Genomic DNA, 20,003 nt, shown 5'->3' on the forward strand with positions numbered 1-20,003 from the left:
CTATGGCCTTTTTGATAAATGTGCACTTTTGCAGAAGACCCTTACCCGGAATGCAAACATATTTGAAGATTTATTAAATAACCAGATATACATAAGATTAAAATGAATTATTTATAAATAACATCTACTGTAGTGGTTCTTGGACCTGGAACATAAAACCCTAACTCTTCTGTGAGAAGCAAACACATGGATTTACTGAGAGAAAACTCTGAATCAGAGGATTTACTTATGGAAGAGGAGCCACAGCCTCAGTTCAAGGAGTGTATAGACGGACAGTGGAGAAGAAAAGATGGAGGGGGGAGAAGAGGAAGACTGGGCTGAGTGAGGGGGTTAACAAGCTGAACGCCAGCTGGATGTGGAGGATTCTGGCAAACTCCAACCTCTGTGGCGTTTCTAAGGGAACTACGGTGCAGAAGCAGAACTTACTGGAAGCTCGTCGCTGCGCTGAGACGATGAAACTGCCACCAGTGGAGCAGAAAACCAGGTTATTGAATTCAATTTTGAGAATTTACAGCATTGCACATTTATTACTGCCACAGCTAATTGAAAGCCTCATCAGTTTTACAGTTTTTAGAATTAAACAGATCATTTTCCAATATTGTGCTGATAGGAATTTGAGTCCTTTAAGATTTATCTATTCTTGTCTGTACCAAGTTATGCATTAGCCACACTTGCTTGCTAGCTTACTTATTTGGTTTAACTAAAAACTAGTGTGGTGCCCATGTGAAGACACAGTTTTGCTTGTGTAGTCAGTCCTCCTGTTCATTGCCGTTAAAATATCCTTTCTTAATCCTCTATGTTGGATAGTCCTCTTTTAGTGCAAAAATAAAATGTAAAAAAGTTTATAACATTCAGCAGATAAATCTCCAAAATGTACTGTCTTTTTGGAGCTTAGGCTAACCAAACCATCAATTTTAGCCCATGAATAACATGTTTTATATGCTGCATGTGAGTGCTTGTCTTGTGTCAAGGTCTTGCATATTTATACTCCTTTGTCCTTGTTTTTACTGTTTGTTGTATAAAGCCCCAATTAACATTGATTTTGGAAAATGCTATACATGCAGCAGTTTTAGAAGATACCCACTTGATTTGCCCTCCGAGACCACTGAGCACTGACCACATTTTATTCTTGGGAACTGTGGAGTTTGTTTCTCATCATTGAGGTTTTTGGGGATGGGGGGGGATTTGTGAAATGTCGTAGGAGAGATTACATGCAGGAGGAGAGGAGAGATTACATGCAGGAGGCAGAGTAACCTGAGAGATACCTGTACCCAACTACTTGCTACCAAGCTGTTGACATCGTGAATTATACATGACTGTATTTTGTGTGTATCTTTCTTATTCTATGCCATCATCTACGTACCTTTGTCTGTGTCAGTTTGTTTTTGAGGAACATGTACATAAGAAGAATTAACTTGGTTTAATGCTGTTTCACTTGTTCTTCCTGTGCTGAACGAGTCTGAAACCACTGGTTCTTGTGCCATAGGTAAAACTCACCTTGAGGGCACTGGCTTATTAACCAATGGAGGATCACGTGGTCTCATCAGAGACGACGGATCCCGGAAGTAGTACAGTTACCGTGGCAACAGACTTGATGGGAATTGATCCAGACCTGCGGCTTCTGTGTGACAGAGTGAAGGTCCTGGAGCAGAAAGCAGGTTCAACCATTCACCAGTCTGACAGTTACCAGAGGAACAGGTGAGAGAGTGAGGGTGAGGGGATCCAGTGACACACACACCAGCTACTATACACTCACTTTTGGCCAAGGTGATATCACATATCACACACACCTGACGGCATTGCACATTGCACAGGCTTCTGCTAACATCTCCCTTGGAATAACCCGCTATCGGAGCTGTACCTACCTTGTATCTTTTTTTCTAATAATGGAGATAAAGCAGATTCAAATGTATTTGTATGAAGTTAAGACGACGATGTAACGCGAGCTTGCCTGTCTTGTGTTGCGGTGGAAGGATCAGAGGGTTAGAGAGGTCAGAGAGGAGTCTGCTGCTACAGCTCTATCAAGCCTCTGCCGCCCACCTCCCCAGCATGCAACACTCCCAGAGGCTGGACCAAAGACTCCACATGCTCAGGGAGGAGGTCAGGACCATGGTGAGTGCTCAGGTGTTTTTTTGAAGACATCTATAGACATTGATGTGCAGACCATAACACAAATTCTGTGTACAATGATGGAAAAAAGTAATGGAAAGGACCATAATGCTTTCATCTGCTGTTTATTGTTAAAACACTGTAGACAAGACATGTCATTTTATTTGATTTATATTTTAATCAAACATCAATGCACAGCCTCAAGTAGAGTCTGGTGCTGGTAGGCAGCAGGAATGTATAATTTTATTATTTATATTTAATCAGTGCTATAAGAAAAACAAAAAATACTAGAAAGTATTGGCAGAGGACACAGAATAACAGTTACTGTAGTATCCCAGTCTTAAATATGACAAATTTGTCTTTGCCCTCCTCTTTCCATCTTCTCTGCTATTCAGACTCAGGAGAAGGAGCGAGGGGAGCAGGTGTGGAGGGAGCGACTGCAGCGCTGTCAGAGGCAGCTGAAGGCCAAAGAGGAGGAGATGAGCCGCCAGTCCCAGTACTTTGAGAACTATAAAACCCAACTCCAACACAAGCTCAGTCTGGCCCGGGATAGAGAGCAGAGCCTACAGAACCGCATCTACACTTTAGAGAAGCAGCTGCTCGACATGACTGTGAGTGCCGCCACTGGGATGGCAGCAATCAGTGCGGTCAGGATTACTGCTGGGACTGTAACACATTGGACAGAGCAAGAGAGGCTAACCTCTATGAGAGGAGAGGGTGAGGGAGAAGAGGAGAAAAAGGAGGAGAGGAGGAGGCAGTGGCAGCCAATTATGAGAATGGACAGAGAAGGAGGGCGAGTGGGCGACGAGGGAAAGACAGAAAAAGACATGGAAGGAGGAGGAGGAAGAAACAAGGACCCACCACAGAGCTCAAATGAAGCCAGGCTGCAAGGCTTCATCCTGAGTCTGCAGGAGGACCTCAGGGTGCTGCTGGAGAGGGAGGAAGATGGGATGACAGAGCGGAGGGGACTGACGGAGCAGCTCCAAGAGGCGCAGGAGAACAGACACTTCTTGAGCTGCAAAGTGGAGGAGACGAAGGCAGAGGTGGAGCAGCTGAAGCTGTCTGAAAGCTCCCTGATGGAAGAGGTGGAGGAGCTGAGAGAAGAGAACCACAGACTCCAACAGATCCTCAGGGAAGCTGCAAACCAAACACCCAGTCAGTCGTCTGTGGTCCCTGAGTCCACCTGCCCGGGTCCTGGGACGAGCTTGCCCATCCACAGTCCAGCTGTTTGTCCTGAGCCCTCCAACACTCAGCCATGTCCCACCACCATGGGACATTCCTCACAGGTGTGTAAAACATGTTAGATTCAATGTCAATCAGAGAGTCACAATGAGATCTGAATCTCTGAAAAAAAAATGAGACACTCAACAAAACACAGGATGTCATACGCAAGCACATTCAAGCAGCATCAAAAACAACTGCAGATACACCTAAAAAGATCCAGTGAAAAGTGATGAGACTTTCCATTTTGGAGAATCTGCTCAGCTAAAAGTCTGATGTGCTGCAAAGTACCCGAAGTTCTGCATGCGGATGCCAAGAGCGTAAAATAGAACTCACAATGAGGAGGATTTGTTGTGTGTCTGTATAAACCAAGAGGATTATTTGTGCCTGACACATTTTTGAAAAGCAAATTCCCTCATTCCTATTTTAAAACTCTTTAGAAAATATTACAATTACAACAACTAAGTAGTTGTTTGTTTCCCGTCCTGCAGTTTCACCAGTTTTTGGTTGGTAAAATAACTTGGTAAAAATAACTAAAGGATTTATAGATGTTTGATCTGGTGTTATTGGCTCAGTGCTGTAAATCCCTCCTTATTATTGCATGAATTACAGGATAAAAAGGCTGAATGTTCCCAAACAGTGAAAGCCCTTTTGTGTGTGTGTGCGTTACATAACCACTTCTCCCCTTGTGTTTGTACAAATGACCTTAAATATCAAGTGTTTTATTGTTTCCATATGTATTTAAAACTTTTTTTTAAAATTCTGATCTCAATGCAGGTCCAGCTGATCTTGAATGGGGGAGTGGACCAGTCAGATTCATCTGCAGTTCAGTGTCTTCACCACCAGGGCACAGCAGAGAGCACACGCAACAACACGGAGGATCAGTCATCACCTGGCAAATCCGACCCTGTGAAGAAGCTCTTTGCTCACTGTGGCTCCAAACAAAACCTCAGCTTCCAGTCACTCTCCTTCACTACAGAGACAGTGGACGAGTTTAAACAGGAGGCCTGGTTCTCCAGAGGGCTGTTCAACCTGGAGGAAAGCCCCAGTGAGGAATCTGATGCCCTGAGGGAAGCATACAGAAGCTTGGGGTTAGGACGAGATGTTGAGGCTCTTCAAAAGCAACGTGACCGTCTGGAGGCTGCCCTGCAGCGTGCACAGGAACAGCTGGAGGTGGTGGCTGAGGAGAATACTCAGCTAAAATTACAACTCAGGAAACAGGCAGAGGAACGAGAGGGAGCAGAGCAGGCCTCAAGAGGAAAGGTATGTTAAAGCACTCCCAGCTGTGTTTTCAAAAATGAAGAAGCTTTGCTCTGCATCCAGTGTATCACTAATCATATTCAACCTCTCTGACATACAGATCGACATACCATCCACCTGTGACGGAGGTGACCATCTCCAGCCTTCTGTCCAAGACAACACCATTCTCGGCCTTGCACAGGATGATCTTGTCCAGGGTCTTAATCAGGAGAACCGAGCCTTGGCGGACCGGATCCAGGAGCTGCTGGCTCACATTGAGCTCGGAGAGGAGGAGATCGGAGCTGAGCGAACACAGCTGAGGAAGCGGATCTCCAGGTTGGAGGAAGACAGATCCAAGCTGGAGCAGGAGAACCAGGAGCAATCGTGTCTGATCACAGAGCTCACCAGGAAGACTGAGGATGATCTCAACACCATCATGGAGCTGCAGCAAAAGTTACAAGAGAGCGGAGAGCTGATTGGCCTAGAAGCATGTGTGGACAGTATAGTTGAAAGTGTGCTAAAAGGGCAAGACGAACCACAGTTGATGTCAAGTCCACAACCAGATGATTTGTCTACAGCTTCAGCTCATGCATTTCAAAAAAACAATCATCATGATCCATTGCAGAGAAGCCCGCAAAACAATTCACTGACTGATCAAGTGGACTACCTGACCAAAACAGTCCAGAGCCTCAAAGCAGAACAAGACGAACTGACAGGCAACATCAGCTCTCTCAGGCAGCAGCACGGAGAAGTAGCCATGGCAGTGAAGACACAGACAGAAGAGAAACAGCAGTTAACTCGGGCAGTTTGGGGACTGAAGGAGGAGAAAGACCGCATCTCTCAATGTTTGACTGGTCTCAAGCAAGAGAGGGAGCAGCTTACCAGGAAAGTCTGTGGGCTGAAAGATGAGAGAGTTCACTTTATTAAGTCCATGAGTGACCTGAAGGAGGAGAAAGAGCAGCTAATTAAGTTTTTATCTGGTTCTGAAAGAGAAAAAGAGGCGTTGACAGAATCTCTCTCAAGCGGAAAAGAGGAGAGAGATCGAATCATGCAGTCCCTGCAAAGTTTAAAGACGGAGAGCGAACAGTTACGCCAGGCAGTGCTCATTTTGAAACAGGAGAAAGAGGAACTAACCATCTCCCACAATTATCAGAAAGAACAGCGAGAACGGGAGCAATCATCTTACACTTTACAAGAAGGCAGTGATACGTCGATTAAGTCAGTTAGCAGTCTGAGAGAAGAAAAAGAAAGACTTCAAAATTCAATCACTTGTTTGAAACAGGAGGAAAAGCAGATGCTGTTTGTAATTCAGGGCCTGAGAGAGGAAAGAAGTCGTCTCCAATCTGCTCCCCCCAGCCAAACCCAAACAGAGGAGAGGAATCAGGGACAGCATCTGTTGAATCCAAACAGTAATGGCATGATGAAGGAGACAGAGGGTCCTCAGAGACTTATTGGGACCGGGGACTTTGCTGCACAGAGATGTCAGACTAAAAACCACAAAGGAAACTCTGTACAGGTACAGACGTGTGTGATTTATGTGTTTGTGTATTGAATCGGTGCCCATTGTGTAAGGATGTCGATTATTACAATTTAAAGGTACTACTACTTTTATTGATACTACTTATCAGTCGGGTTGTTAAACAGTTCTCTTTTTGTAACAAATTAAAAATTGCTTAATTTACATAGATGTTACATTCTTGAGAAGAAAACTTCAGAAGATTTGTTTTGAAGAAATTAAGACTAATGGTGCAATGATGGAAATGTGCCCATACTCAGGGTCAGAGAGCTGGGACTGTGAACAACCAAAAATACATTACAGACCATTGCCTTGATAAGAAACAGAGATGCTGAGATGTAATGTGCTAAATACTGTAGCTTTTATATAGCAACAACAAATATGAAAATTTCTTAATTTCTCTGTCACTTCATGTTGGAAAATATTTGCACTGGGTTTATACTGGGGTTCGTTTCCCATCCGTACTGTTTTGTCTCCTTTTGTATCCTTTCAGCATTTTGGCTCATTGTGTATGATAATGTTTAATGACTGTGAACTTACACTGAATGTTTTTGATGGACTGTAGGAGCAAAGCGATTTGATGAGGGAGATTGGAGATTTGGGAACGCAACTCGAGAAGTCACAAGAGGAAGTGGACAAGAGCCGTGAAGAAGTGAGTTTTCACAACTTTCCTTCACTTTTGCTAAAATCGGGTTTACTTTGGTCTTTTCAGTAAAGGACAAACAAATATGTTATATGTTCATATGTTGATGTTGTATTTTTATCTGTATAATTGTTTGAACACGTAAAATGACACAAGAACCTTACATTTTTGAATGTGACAGATTTACAAATCCAGACTCGACCACAAGGATAGTTGGTTTATTCAGTGTGAAATCTTTTCATTGTATCATGTTTACAGGAGGATGAAACTTAGCGAACACACAATGTTGATGTTTATGTTTGTTCACATGTTCAGACAAAGAAGCTGTACGGTGAGTTGAATGAGTCAGAGGCCAGGAGAGAGCAGGCAGAAAGGAAGGCAGCCTACACAGCTGAAAAGATGGTGAGACTGACTGATGTAACCAGTCAGATGGAGGAAACCCAGAGGGAAAACGAGAACCTCAATACCCAGGTATTTAACAAGATACATAAAAATGATTTACACTTCATAACTTCAACTTTGTGACAATACCTTTTGTTCTGCTTGTTTACCTACAAATTTATTTAGCATTACAAGCCGTTATTCCTTTGTTTGGACACCTCAGTGTTTTCTGTATATACAGTAGTAGTGTCTCCTCCATGTGCAGAGTTAAAAGTCTGTCCTAAACAGCAGTTTTGTCTGCCATAGGTGAAACAGCTGCAGAGCAAACTGTCAGGTCTGGTCAGGGAGAAGACTGATGCCCTGTCACTGAAGACACAGATACAGGAGCAATACAACATCCTCACAGCTCAGCTCAAAGCCAAGGTAACAATTCCTCCCTGGTTTTGTTATATTTCATTGAAAGACATTAACCCAAAATGCTGCAATGTAATAAATTTGATCTCCTCTATTTGATTGAATCTTATATTAGCAAAGACGATGTAAAAGGATCATCTGGCATCATGTGGCACAATTTAACCAACACCAGTTTCTCCTTTCTGAAAAGCGAGTTTCATTATTAGACTGCTGCTTATGCATGGATGTATCACATTTACAGTCCAGACTTCAATACTCGCAATTGCTATTCTTCTTCACTTGTTTGACTTTAAATGTTGTCTTGATTGTGTAAAATTGAGCAATAATGGACGATTGCAAATATATAAAGATGAGAAAGCAGCAACATCATGCGACAGGTTTCATCACTGATCTGTCATTCACTGTATGTGTGTGTGTGTATGTGTAACGCTCCACAGACGGTGGCTCTTGAAGAGCTGAACTCTGAGTATATCGCCCTAAAACGAGGACAGGACAGCCAGGGTGACACTGCTCTCATGTCACTTCGGACACGCTACAACGACATCAGAGCAAAGGTGGTAACAACCAGCTTTTTTTTACGCCATGATATAGTTTAAGCAGTCAGTTATGTTATAAGCTGATATGTTTTTATTGATATCTATGTAATAATGTTCATGTTTCATTTTGTTTGGTTTGCAGTATGATGCACTGCTGAAAAAGAGAAGCCAGACAGACCTGGATATAGCTCCCTTAAAGGTGAGCACAGAGAGATATGCTGTACAGTCTGACACTTCATAGTACTGACATCTTATTTATTTTCTGTCATGTGTCAGTGCTTTCAGCAGCTGATTTTGACTGACAAGCCTTTCGTCCAATAACAGGCCAAGTTGTCGTGCCTCGTGGTGAAGTGTCAAGAGAGGAACAACCTTTTAGCTCAGATGGTGAAAGCCATGCACAGACAAGGCTGCGTAGACTCCATGCTCACACAGCAGGTGGAGCAGCTCCTCAGTGACACTGCTCTGCAGGACTACACAGCAGCATTCACTCCAGGAAATGTCGGAAGGACTGAAGATAGCGGTGCCAGGTTTACACCTAGATTTATATCAAAACTTCCAGACTACACCAGTGGACTCAAATCTGATCTGACCTGCGCTGCTGCATCCACACCTGCAAACGAGCAGCGCCAAAACGGATTGACGCCTGGGTCTGGAGTTAAAAAATGCAGTAAGAAATATATGTCTATATCCACCACTGAGTCTTCAGCAAATATTCAAGCCTGCAGGGGTGAAGTCTCCGCTGCAGCAACAGGAGAAATAAAGAAAAATGCCAACTCCCCTGTGCCAACTTCACCAGTGCAAGAGAAAACCAGTGTTGCAGCGACGTCTGTTCTTTCACCTCTGAAAGAGAACTTGGTCACCAACACAGCACAGGTGAGATCATGAAAACACATTGAAGTCAACATGCTATTTTATTAATCCTTAGGCTAGGGGAATGTGGGTATTTTTGTATTCCAATATGTGTTTGTTTTAATTTAAATAAAAATGTCAGGTGTAACTTTTTTAGCAGCAATAAACCATTACTGCACATGTCTTGTAAAGTAATACCTAATTCCTGGCCTCTGGTATATCTGTATGTTTTATGCTACCAAGCCAAGGATTCAGTAAAAATGCCTCATGGCTTTACAGTTCATGGCTTTGTTCTTTTATGTTTTTTAACACTGTCAGGCTGTAGAACATGTCATGTCAACAAGTCATCTTTATTGTTTTCATTAGAGCAAAAACCTTCCATCAGTGTAGCAAAGTGTCCCGTTCGCAACTGGGTTTTTAGGAAATGCAGTACTAATTTACATATCAGCATTAAGAAGTATGCCAGTGAGGAAGAGGTAGAAGCTGTCAAAGTATTGCAGTTAATTTGACATTATTGTGTCCATGTTTAAAATGTGGAACAGAAACACCTTTAATAGTCTGTACTACAAATGTTAAATTAAATTGGAAACACACCATGATATTTTTCTCAATCCCACAACAGCCATCTCCCACTGCCAGTGAACCAATCCAAGCAAGCAAAGGTCCAGAAAAGGTTGGACTTCATCATCCGGACGTGAAAGGAAAGTCCTCCCCAGATCTGACCCGTTCAGCTGGATCCTCGTGGAGTCCTGCTCCTCCAACCCCCAGCATGCCCAGCAGTGTGCGCAGGAGGCTGAGTAGTCCTGAGAAGATCATCAACCTGCATGAGGAACTCCAGAGGACTCTCAAGAGCAGCTATAAGGTACACTGAAATAGATAATTACACTCACAAATCAAGATGTATCCACAGTTTTGCATTAAGGGAGATGTTGGCACAGTTTATGTCTAATAAATGCTTTTCTCCTTCATTACAAGGTTCCAGTGAGCAGAGGACGAGGACATGAGTCCAGGAAAAGTCTCTCATCTTCTGCTCCTGCAGGCCTCAACCTGACGTCTCAGACAAACAAAAAGCAGAGCTTCAGTTTCAATAAACCACATTCCAACTCTGTCCCTGTCACCACCGCTTCAAGCCACACTCAGCACACTCCTTTGGTAACAAATGAACTTGCTGCTAAGTCAACAACACTTTTCAATGCAGTTGCCTCTAGATCTGCTAATGTTGCATTTAATCCCAACACCTTTACTTACCATAATTTAAAAGCAGACAGTTCTAAAACTACAGTATCTGCTCATTCTAGCTCATCTACCTGCCCAGTTGCACCTAACAAAGACAAATCCACTCATATGAAAACGTCTCCCAAACTGACAAAGGAAGTCACTGCTGCTCCCAACATATCTGATACAGTACATACAGCTTCAACTCCTTCAGCTCTGAGGACCACTACCACTGACTCCGATGTCTTTATATGTTCTGACACTAATTCAAAGACCACTGCCTCACACCCGACTGCCCCAGGCAAATCAACTGCCCCCAATTTAAGTATTTCTAATGGTGCTGCTGCCCCACCATATGATGGACTTGCATTCGCTGCATCCGGGACTCAATCTGCTCATCGCTCTCCTGAGAGATCCAACAAGTCAGCCAGACAGACCACTGCTGCTCTAGATAAGACAAAGCCAGCAAGACCCAGACCAGGTGATGCTCATATTCTCTATTACACACAGTAATAACGTAAAGAATGAATCACATCATTTTTGAAAGTCCTGGTGGAAGAAATTGTTTTTGTTAAAAGTTGTATTTGCTTTATTGATACAACGAAAAATAACTTGCACCCTGTGTGCACACTTTCTACACTCATGGGCCTAATTTTGTGATGTACAACGAAAGAATATTAGTTTTCTTGATATGGGCCAGTCTCTGTTTTTATCTCTTGTATTGGAGAAAATGTTGTTCTGGGAGTTTAATGTTTTAAATTGCCCACATAACACACTGCGGTAAACGAATATAAGCTTTTACTTTTTTTTCTGAATTCATTATCTAGCTCTGCATCTGAATGCACGGTGTCCTGTTTGGTTTGTTTATTGGTGTTAGAACCATAGCAATAGCAGGTGGATAAAAGCAGTACACCATATAACAAAAGAAGAAATGGAAGTGGTAAACACAAAGAGAGAGTCTCCTAATTGTTGTTGATTTTTCTTGGTTCTTCTTCTCCCCCAGGAGCTCCAGCAGAGGTGCGCTCTGTTGAGGTCATCAAAACAGTGGGCCACAGCTGCCTGATGATTGGCTGGGAGAGGCCACCGCTTGACGAGCTGGGCTGCAGTAACGGCACGTTTGTGTATGGATACAGGGTAGGCCCAATAGACTGAAAGGTACAATGACACGTGGACTGTGACTTTGAAGGATGTGTTATTCTGAAAGATTTTCTTTTTTTTTATTTGAATGACCTCTCAGGTGTTCATAGATGGGAACTTCCACAAATCTGTCATGAGCTCAGCGTGCACCAAGGTATCAATCTCTCTCTTCAAGCCGTTCATCACTTGCATGCTGTTACTCCCACAAACAGAGCAACTCATGTGCTGCATGTTTTGTATCTCTTTCTGCAGTGTATTGTGGAGAATGTCGACCTGAGTGTCCCGGTTCATATCAGTGTCCAAACCCTGGGATCTAACGGTCTGAGTTCAAACAGCGTCAACACCACATACAGGAGGTCAGTCAGGACAGACCAGCACTGACTGACTGCGACATCTCACACTGTGATGTAGATGAAGTAAGGCCAGTAATATTAGGCGACTGTTGATTCTGCAGTTTCACAGTGTCAAATTCACACATTTTACTTCAACTTTTTGTCAGTGTCTCTGTGCAGTTACGACAACTCAGTGAAAACCTTCCTCACCAGGCCGAGGTGTGAATGGTAAGTTCTGAGCATCTTGATATCCATGTGCTTTTGTATCAGTGTTATTCAACAACTGCATGAAGTACAAATCTGATGAAATGTTTAGACATAAACATAATTTTCTACACCAGATGTGTTCTAGCAACCTTTGATTTAAAAATAAATTAACAGATGAGACTATACAAAACAATGACAAACTCTCTCCTGTGTGTGTGTGTGTCTGCCCTTCAATGCACAGCCATCTACAGCTATCTATAGCAGCCCTCTGAGGGGCCGTCCTACCTTCCACCTCAGCGGAGACATGGTCACACTGCTGGGATACACTCTCCATGTGAGGCTCAGGTCAACCAATCAGAAAAAACTCAGCTCACGTGGTCATTACCTATGAGCACATTGTGACCTGCGACCAGCCATGAAACCTCAAAATGATTAACTGAAGATGTCAAACTAAACACCACATATGATTTCCTGCCTCTGCGCTGACACTTGATCTGCACGTGAAAGCATGCGAGGATTGGCTCCATTCTCGTTGGAAGAACTTCCTGTTCCCGAGTCCTGCACCCACTCGTTTCACCTCGTGAACGCTAGGTGAAAGGCCAAATCAAACAAGTCGAGAAAAACGGCTAAAAGCAAATGGTTTGAGAAAAGCCAATCTCAGTCAAACGCTGCCTGTGACACCTACATATACTAACACTGGAGGGACGTCTGCATCTGCTGCACTATTACACTGTGTTCAACTCTGACAGATCCCCACTGCTGCCTCTGTGGACCCTGTGACGTGAACAGCTGGCTGATGGGACAATTATTGTATGAAAAGTGTTTTTTTTTAAAGCAACACTTACTGTATAATGTGCCGACACAACATTGTACCCGCGGGTCATCTTACTTGATTTTTACACATGAAGCCAAATATGAGAAAAGAAGATTCACTCCAAAGACTGATCTGTTTCCTACTCCTCATAGGTCTACGTGATTTCCTTAAACACAGAAGCCAGATGTTATTTTAGTTCTAAGATTTGCACACAATCATTAATCAAAAAAAGAGAATACCACTGATATTTTTTTTAGAGAATCTTATAAAAAAAAAAAAGAATATGCCAATGGAGTATATTATACCACATGTCTTTTTGTATGAGTGACACTGTCTTTCATACCTTATTGATGTCATGTTTGCACGCTCACCTCACATTGATTTTTGTTTTATACAAAGTTCACAACACACGTGATGTTCTTTTGCTACTTACTGTATGTACGAATGTGGAGTGACCATGGTGCAGCAAATGTATTTTTCTATCAGTAATTGATGATATTGATTTCCCATTGATTGCTTTCAACTGTATAGAGAATAAATGTTTATATGATATTAACTGTCATTACAGTGCCAGGCTGTCTCTGTGCTAGTGGGTGCTTAAGAGTTGAGACTTGGCAAATCCATGTATTTCAGTTTCAATGTATAGGGTGAGAGAGCTAAGAGAAACAGTCACAAAGCAGAAAACAACTTTTTGTCTTTACACAACTCTTTTATTATCCCACAACAGCAACAACAAGCTGCTGCGTGCATTAAGTGATTTTCCCTTTATATTCAACTCAAACACTACCCGTTAATGAACATTAGATGGCAGCGATTTTCAGAGTGAAAACAGCCATCCACTGATTTTGTGTGTAGTGCCGTGGGTGTGTGTGTGCGTATTAGCTAGGGTGATGAGATCCCAAAAGAACAAATGCGGGACAAAGACAATTTTTATGTGGGACAATGTGGGACAACCATTGCCAACGAGAGGCCGTCTAAAATGTTGATAGATTCTATCCCGGGTCTAAAAAACAAACAAACACACAGACTGCCGGTTTCAATGTTACTACTAGTGCTTTCATCTTCCTAATGCAAGACTGCATTACAAAGTAGAAAATGTCCTTCCAGAAATGTTGAAAGTGCTGAGGAGGGCGCTAGGATGTGATCTCTGGGAATCAAACCCATGACTTTAACATCTGGAGTCACACATTGCACAGACAGAGCTAAAACATGTTGTAATTGTGATATTAAGGTGCTTTTAGCAAAGATTTAGCCTCAAACATCTCAGTCTTCACCAGCCAGTCTAATAGGTTGAGGCACTACTCACTATCACAAACCTAATTAGGCCTAATTAGCCAATCAAACAACTGAGGCATTAACATTAACACAATCACCTGAGCTGACCTATCTTTTTTTTTTTTTTCCCACAAAAATCAAAATCATGAATACAAATTCATAATTGTGTAGACATATTCAGCAATGTATAGCCTACATGCAAACCAAACCAAAATGAGGACAAAAACACAAAAAGAACAAAGGAAAAAGGTAATATAATAATAATAATAAATATATATATATATAATAATAATCCTATCTTAAAATTGGAGTTAATTATTATTTTGTCAAATTGGGTGAAGATCTCGTGGTCTGCCTGCTGTCTGTCCTGTGTGTGCACTTAAAATGAATCAGGCATTCCTACACAGCCTTGGCTTTTGAAACTGAAAATGAACAAAGTGACTCAGACCATCAACAACAACCACAGGGGCTGTTCAAGTCTGTGCTCAGGACCGAAGGACAGAAAAAAAGAAAAAGAGAGATGGTAAATATTGTACACAGCAGCAGACTGTTCCAGTTGAAAGACTTGGAGGAGGAGAAGCAGCAACTTCCATCAGCGCCACGTTATGAGGACTGGGACAGCAGAGACTGACTGCTGCAACATGACAGCCAGCCAGAGCATGGGAAGGAGTGTCCTGGTTGGCAACAGGGTGGCAGTGTACCGTACACACTACAACATGATTGCACAGTCAAGAATGAGAAAAACTGAAGAACAAAAAATTTGAAGAGCTGTGAGCTGTGAAGGAAGCGTTGACATCAGTGGGCCTTTACAGCAGTGGAGACTGTTCGGTCAAATGAGGAAAGAAATACTGTACCACCCAGAAACCACCAGTGACAGAGCTGTCAGGGGCTTAGTTGGAAAACAAACGTGGACGTTGTGATGGATCACTGGCCCACTGGGATTCGTCTGGTTGGTCCTGATCATGAGTCCAACTATGATGAGAGAGAGGTCAAAAGCATGAAGACAGATGGTAGAGTAGTAGAGGCTGCTCTGCTTCTGCCTGGCAGGTGGGTAGCCTACAGTGTTAAGTTTGCTGTGTCTCCCAGAGCCAATCGGTGTTAGGCAGCTAGTTAGCACGCAGCTACTGGTGTCACATTGTTTTGTCTGGTAACAAACATTACAGTACAATTATTTGTTACGGATGTCCAACTTAGTTTCAAGTTTGTAGCCTACGCTGTTAGCCGCAGAGTTGTGAATTGTGCTGGATGTAATTGGTTGTTGTTGGGCCACAGGTAACTTCTCCCTCTCTACCTGTTAGCTTTGCAGCAACAACTGGAGCCACAGTTAGCTAAGCTTTGTCAGTGTTTGCTAGAGTAGTTCACATGTGTCAAGGGTTTATATTAGAGCCATGAGGGCATAGCAACAAAAAAAAATATCTAGCAGTGTATTTATTTCGCTTGATGCATGATTACAAATTCAGTAATCTTCCTTCCTTCCTTCCTTCCTTCCTTCCTTCCTTCCTTTCTCCCTAAAGATTCAAGAAATTCAAAGTGATTGATTGCTGTCCACAAAGAAAAATGCCACGCAGCAAATGGTTAGCTGTCTGAGACTCAAACTGGGGATTTGAGCCCTGTGGTAGGCTATCCAACATGACTGACCAGTCAAAACCACAGATTGTTTGATTGATGGTGTTTGATATATGAGGCTGAATTTGCTTTAGCAGTGAGAGAGAGCCTTTCTGATGATGCATGCCCATGAATTTTGGGGATGAGTGTATTTATTTTGCAGTAGGCGATAGATAGATAGATAGATAGATAGATAGATAGATAGATAGATAGATAGATAGATAGATAGATAGATAGGTGCCAAGGGCAGCTGACAGAATAATATATCTGGCCTCAATATGTCTTGCATCATAATTGAACATTAAACATAATTGAGCAACAGGGATTAGTCTTAGTGAGGACATGTTTGTGTTCATATTGTTACAGCTGTGGGGGAAAAGTTGTTTTTCGTCCTGTTTGCGTGTGTTTTGATTGTTCTGTTGAGCTCAAATAGCAACTTAATGATTTTACTCACCTCAGAGCCGTTCATGTTATTAAATCCAAAGCTGATATAGAGCTGAGAAAATATGCTTTCACACAGAAAAAAAAAAAAAGATTCAGCTGAAATTTGGTTCTCTGTGCAGTCTGGGCGAGTGAGGTAGGTGGCCACTGCTCCTCCCGGCTCTGCCACCGCCCCAACTCAATATGATCTAGGCACATCACCAATAACTCAAGTGAAAGAAGAGGAAGACGCATCAGCAGCAAAATACTGCTTCATCATCACCTGCTGTGCTCGGCAGCTTCGGGAGCTCCTCTGAGAACATTGTCGCTCAGGCTCAGCAGAAAGTGAACCATGGTGGAGGAGGGAGAGTATGAAAGTTTAGCATTAGTGCGTGTGTGTTGTATTCAATGGTGTATGAGTTTGAGCTGAGGTGGAAGGGTTCAGTGCACCTAAACACCCTGTAAAGCACCATCGCTCAGTTCTTTGGACCTTTGTCTCTGCTCCTCTCCTATTCCTTCCTTCATTCTGCCTCATGCATGTCAAATGAAAAATTAACTCAAACAACTAAAAAGTATTCACATGAACATCGTCCTTAAATTCTAATTTGTACTTGACTGTTTTACTTTTAGGTCTCTTTATACTATACAATTCAGTAAATTGTTTATTTTACAACTTTAATTTATTTGACTGTTTTACTTTAAGAATAATATTTTACAAAATGAAATAGTGAGCTCATAACATATCATGCATCATACCGGTAGCTACTTGTTATAATAAAGTATATAATATAGAAACATTTGCTCTACCTTGACCAACAGGAACAGTTGCTTGTGGGTTAAAATTGTACTGCAACAATAATACTGTTACATCCAGTACATTTCCACTGACCATTTTTCTGAATTATTTGCGCGCATACCGTATATGGTATAGCTAAGGGATGGGTGTCGACTTGAGGATTTTAACACTTTGGTTGTCCTCTACATTAATCATAAGATGTTAGCTCATTTCTGGCTTTGCATTTTCTTAACCGCCCCAGGCCAACAGTCCAAACTCTACATAAGCAAAGATTTGCTTGGTATTGAATCCTGGCATCTTGCCTCAGCTTTATTAATACTATATGAGGCCTTTGAGCACATCAATAGATATAAACCTGTTGGGTTAGGCTCAAGTTTTAGATGATGCACTGTGGTCCTGCACTGCACCAACTAAAAAAAGCCTCAGTAAAAACGGTGAGTGCAGCTGCTTCTATGCAGCCGGCCTCTGAGCTGGACCCACAGGACTCTGATTACACTCCCCGGGGAGCCTCACCTTCATTATGAAGATGCACGTACACACCCGACATACATGATGCACAGGCCCCTGCAGTGTGGACTCGACATCTTGTTTACATGAGTTAATGACCTCTGTGTTAATTAATTTTCTGCGCTTGATGGTAATGATGCAAAGCTCAGCTCTGCGTGCTCTCATGTAGGCCGACATGGGAGTTAGACACAGAGCGGTGGAGAGAGATGGAACACAGTAAAAAAAAAAAAAAAAGTAGAAAATAGAGGATGTGCTTGTCACAGGGATGTCAATAGGAACAGCTGATAGGCAGAAGACTATTGCAAGGATACTCTCTTAAGACGCTTAAAGACACTTCTGGTTTTCTTTCAGTGTGTGTGTTGTGCATATGTGTGTATGAGTGTATCAACACTGCAGGGGGTATCTCCTCCTCGCAGGATTGTGTGTATGTGTAGCGATGCAGAGAGACAGTTGTCTGTGTCTGTGTGTGTGTGTGTTTGTTTGCTGGAAATGGAGAGACAGATGAGAAAGAGGAGAAGGAGGATGGTGTGTTGAGGTTTTAATTTCACCCACGGGGGACGTTGTCACTCCATCATGGCCACTGACACCTTGAGCATCCTGGGGTCCTGGAGTGGGCGGGGGGGGGGGGGGGGGGTGTTGGTGGTTAGGAGTCGACTTCCAGCGCCTCCAGGGCCAGGCTTGCTGCTCACACCCACAGATCAGGCTCTAAAAGCGGGTTCCTGTGTCTGGACAGATGGGTCTTGACGCTGGAAGGTTGTTGTGCGTTGTTGACTTGTCATACAGCTGTGTTGTGGTTATGAGACTGTCTCAGCTTTGTGTGTGTGTGTGTGCGTGTGTCACAGCAGGCATGTGTGTAAAGTGCTGGAACTCGCATGCATAGGATATTGTCGTATTATGCAAACACATTCATTCATGCTAAAAAAAAAATCTCATCACATACAAATTACCGACTGGTGAGCAGCGACTACAGCTCCGGCATTCTTCTGTGCCGTCTTTCTCTCCTCATGTGTTGTGTTGTGTTGTGGGGCCTCGGTCTTTTCTCTTCACCATCTCTGTGTCTGTTGTTGTGGCCATATCAGTCCATCTGAGAGCCTGTTATATTTAGAGGCAAAGCACTATCAGAGCTTACAGCTGGCCGCCTGTGATTCAATTCTGACAGATCTACAGCGTTCAAAGCAATCTCCTCTCTTTTTGTCTCGCTCATTTTTCTGCCTATCTCACCCCTCCCCTCCCCTTCCTCCTCTTTCTCTCACCACCCTCTCCTCCGTCCTCTCTTTTCTCTCCACTAGACTACTTCTACCTCTTCTTTTCTCTCTTTCGTTAAGATTTTGTAGGCCTATTATTTTCACTTTCATACTTCAAACCCATCTCATTTCTTCTTTTCTCCCCTTTTCTTTTCTGTTTGCATTCTTTCCCTAAACACCTTTATCTGTCCATTTCTCCTCTGTCTCTTTTGCACAGTCCTCATTTTCTCCTTTCATCTTCACCATTTTCTCACACAAGTAGTTAACATTACTGCCACTTTTCTTTTCTTTTACCCTGCATTTTCTTGCCAGTTTGCCCCCCTTTTCAGTTCACTTTGAAATGCTTGGTTGCTCTTGCACATCACGAAACTCTATCTCTCCTCCAGCTCCCCTCGTTTCTTTTCTCTCCCCAACTCCAGTTCACTTTCAATTTTTCCTCACATCTTTATGATCCAGACAGTGCCTATCAGGTGCACTCGCTCCCATACCAGGCAGCTTCATCACTGTGAGCAAATTCATTTTGAAACAAATATCAAACAACGCATCCTCTAATTTGGGAAGAGACAAGCAATTAGCTGCTATTACATCCTTGAATCTGTGCGCAAAGGCAACGCTAATCTCATTAATCATGAACAATGGGGGCGGTAATAGAGAAGCATGTTTATGGAAATTTCCCCACACAGTAATCTCCTTCATGCTTAATGGCCAAAACAGTGGTGGTGCTGCAGAAAAAATCCTCCAGCTTGTTACACCTCCACTTAGCCTACTGTAACCTGCTTTTCTTTCTTTCTTTCTTTCTTTCTTTCTTTCTTTCTTTCTTTCTTTCTTTCTTTCTTTCTTTCTTTCTTTCTTTCTTTCTTTCTTTCTTTCTCTTGCTTATTTTAGTTCGGCTGTTTCCTGATGTTGTTTTCTTCATCCCCGTCTTTCCACTGCGTTCAGGAAATGTGAAGCACAACAGTCGGAGTCTGTGGGAAAGTATTGATCCCCGTCCCTGCCAAACCTTTCAGCTTTTGGATGGGACATTGAGTTTTACATACCAGCCCCATCTTACACCTCCTGGTCTTGGCAGGCTCCCCCAGCTCATTCCTCTTCTCCTCCATCACTTTTCTATTTCTTCTATTTTTTATGCCTTTAATTTGCATTTTTATTGTTTCATTGCTTGCCTCCCTCTCTCTCTTCCCCCCACAGTGTCTGCTTCTATCTATTCCTTCATTTTTTTCTCCTCCCAACTTTGCCGCTATTACTGTTTTCTCAATTTTGCATTTTAGCCCTCAACCTAGTAGCCATATAGGATTCAGGACTATATATAGCGCAAAAGGACATTATAAGATTATCTCCCAGCATCCTCTTTCTCCTTCCCTCACTCTCCTTTGCTCCTCTTTCTCTTTCTTTTCTATCTTTTCCTCTCTCTTTCAGGCTTGTCATCTCTCTTGAGTAATGTGCCAGTTTCAGATGATGTGACGGTAGCACTGTGTTAAAGCCCGGCCAGGACGGATCAGGGGCCTGGTAAAGGTCAACAGCATGTGATTCATTTTAAGACTGG

The 20,003-nt window shown here is 42.7% G+C and overlaps 1 protein-coding gene across 1 annotated transcript; it reads left to right on the top strand.

Moving 5' to 3' along the window:
- Positions 1 to 1,522: 1,522 nt before the first annotated feature.
- On the top strand, positions 1,523 to 11,824 carry LOC310992217 (uncharacterized protein; the record flags this gene model as incomplete). The annotated part of the gene is made up of 16 exons (XM_083980236.1): positions 1,523 to 1,698; positions 1,974 to 2,112; positions 2,505 to 3,395; positions 4,108 to 4,593; positions 4,691 to 6,085; positions 7,044 to 7,199; positions 7,416 to 7,532; positions 7,961 to 8,080; positions 8,202 to 8,258; positions 8,384 to 8,557; positions 9,531 to 9,770; positions 9,884 to 9,989; positions 11,127 to 11,257; positions 11,361 to 11,414; positions 11,513 to 11,616; positions 11,773 to 11,824. 16 exons carry the CDS (start codon positions 1,523 to 1,525, stop codon positions 11,822 to 11,824), a joined length of 4,398 nt encoding a protein of 1,465 aa, XP_083836362.1.
- Positions 11,825 to 20,003: the final 8,179 nt, after the last annotated feature.

Source organism: Trachurus trachurus (genome assembly GCF_905171665.1).
Source record: "Trachurus trachurus genome assembly, chromosome: 10".
NCBI lineage: Eukaryota > Metazoa > Chordata > Actinopteri > Carangiformes > Carangidae > Trachurus > Trachurus trachurus.